Here is a 2,546-nt window from a genome sequence, read left to right on the forward strand (position 1 = left end):
GGAAGAGAAGGAAGAGGTGGAGGAGTAGGAGTATGAGGAATAACAAGAGGAGGAGGGAGAGAGTGAATATAGCGAGGGAGTGGAAAATAGAAAGAGGAGGACGAGGTAGTGCATGGTGGGGGAGTTTGAGAAAAAGGCCAAGAAGGAGTAAAAGGAGAAAAAATGGGAAAACGTAATGGAAGATGAAGGAGGAGGAGCAGCATAAGGAGGAGTAGGTAGAAGAAGAGGAGGTGCAGAAGTTGTGGAAGGAGATGGAGAAGGAGAGGAAGTGTGAAGAGGAGTAGGAAGGAGAAGTTAGAGGAGGAGGAGGTGTAAGAGGAGAAGGTGAGAAGGAAGGATGATGATGTTGATGATGAGGAGTAGGAAGGAGAAGTTAGAGGAGGAGGAGGTGTAAGAGGAGAAGGTGAGAAGGAAGGATGATGATGTTGATGATGAGGAGTAGAAAGGAGAAGTTAGAGGAGGAGGAGGTGTAAGATGAGAAGGTGAGAAGGAAGGATGATGATGATGAGGAGGAGGAGGAGGAGGACAAGGAGGAGAGTGACTGATTCAACAAATAGTGAGTAGGTTTTTGATTTTGTATTAAATTTTTTTAAATAAGTGCAATATCTCTAAAGTTTTTAATTTGTTGTGATACATACTGTGATTCATTTAGAGTATGAAATCAACCTTCAAAATTCAAAATTTTAAATTATCATTCCTGGACCGAAAATCAAGTAACGAAGAAGTGTGAGATTACATAACCTTAACTTTTGGACAACATTTACATTTTATCAAAATTTTTGGAGAGAAATAGTACAGGCTCAGCCTAGTTTTTCCTCCAATGTCATAATTGTATTATGGTTATAATATTTTATACAATAAATGAAGATAAATGAATGATTAGACGGATCAGGTGGTCTGATATTAATTAACTCTCAAAGAATACAGTAAAAGATATGGGTTCTAGATTGTTACAATACTTGATACGTCTCATATAGTTATAATATTAGTTGCACACAATGAAGTTTCATACAAACACTGATCCTTCTGAATTGTTGAATAATTTAATTATCGTATGATTGAATTATTACAGTCACTCAACTTCAATTTTCAAAATTGATTATCAATAAAATAATAAAAGGCATATAAAAAGACATATAGGCATAAAAAAAGGCAAAAAGGGTCTTCAAAAAGGCATATAGGTAAAACTAGATTATCTATACTATAATGAAGGAAAGACCTGGCTAGTGAATAGTACGGGATAGAAAATTCACGCATCATCACGTCTGAACTACTCAACTGATTAACTTGAAATTTTGCATGAAGATTCCTAATTTACGGAGAATGGTAATGGGCCTCTTTTGAATTCTTGAAGATTTCGGTAGGTCGTTTTCCTATGATAATGTTTTCTTCACAATGATATTTTCTTATGTTCTGAGCTCTTATCATCCATTTCCTTTATCTCTTTCTATTGTGCTCTTTGTCTTGCAACTCTGTGTTTGATCTGGTTAGGAGTTGGGACAACGTAAGGTGCGCCGGCTATTTTATTAGAGCAAGTGACCTCTAGGCGACCTTCAGCCTTGCAGTCACACCTCATGCTGAAAACAACAAGCGCACAGCAAATAGTAGTTGACCAAATAGAAGCAAAGGAGAAGATGAAAGAGGAGAAGAAGAGGTAGAAAATGTTGATGAGGAAAGAGGAGGAGAGGAAGATGTAGAAGAAGGAGAAAGAAGAGGTAGAAAATGTTGATGAGGAAAAGTAGGAGAGGAAGAACATGGAGAAGGAGTTGAAGAAGGAAAAGGAGAAAAAGAAGAAGAGGAAGAAGAAAAAGAAGTTGAAGAAGGAAAAGGAGAAGAAGAAGAAAAAGAAGAAGAAGAAGAAGAGGAAGAAGAGGAAGAAGAGGAATAAGAAGAAGAAGAAGGAGAAGAAGAAGAAGAAGAAGAAGGAGAAGAAGAAGGAAGAGAAGAAGAAGAAGAAGAAGGAGAAGAAGAAGAAGAAGAAGAAGAAGAAGGAGAAGAAAAAGAAGAAGTAGAAGAAAAAGAAGAAAAAGAAGAAGAAGAAGAAGAGGAAGAAGAAGAAGAAATATAAGGAGAATAGAAGAGGAGGGAGAAGAATAAGAAGAAGAAGAAGAAGAGGAGGAGTAGGAGGAAGAGTAGAACGCGAAGGAGAAGAAGAAGTACATGAAGAAGAAGAAGAAAAAGGAGTTGAAGAAGATGAAAATGGATGGAGAGGTGAAAAATATTGATGGAGAAGAAGGAAACATTGGAGAAACGATACAGTGGACAGCCCAAAGTGAAAGTTGCAGAAGTAGTCGAAGAAGAACAATGCGGACAGAAGAGGGGAGAGAATAAGTAGATGGAAAAGAAAAAAAAAGTTGAGGCAAATCGGTAGGAAAATTAGGAATAGATAGAGGAAAAGTATGAGAAGAAAAGGAGATGAGGATAAAAATGAGAGGGAGGATAAAAAAGAGTGAAAGAAGAATAAGAAGAAGGCAGAGGATGGGTGAGAAAAGGAGGAATGAGGAGAAGAATAAGGAATTGGGAAAGAAGGAGAAGAAGAAGAATTG

General features: G+C 37.3%; 1 protein-coding gene across 1 annotated transcript; it reads left to right on the forward strand.

The window, feature by feature from the left end:
• Positions 1 to 1,574: 1,574 nt before the first annotated feature.
• Positions 1,575 to 1,973, forward strand: LOC120356646 (protein PXR1-like; the record flags this gene model as incomplete). The annotated part of the gene is made up of 2 exons (XM_039445600.1): positions 1,575 to 1,655; positions 1,902 to 1,973. Coding segments are annotated over exons 1-2 (153 nt in total), but the record flags the coding sequence as incomplete, so codon positions are not given.
• Positions 1,974 to 2,546: the final 573 nt, after the last annotated feature.

The sequence above is a fragment of the Nilaparvata lugens genome, unplaced genomic scaffold (genome assembly GCF_014356525.2).
Source record: "Nilaparvata lugens isolate BPH unplaced genomic scaffold, ASM1435652v1 scaffold7374, whole genome shotgun sequence".
Taxonomy (NCBI): Eukaryota; Metazoa; Arthropoda; class Insecta; order Hemiptera; family Delphacidae; genus Nilaparvata; species Nilaparvata lugens.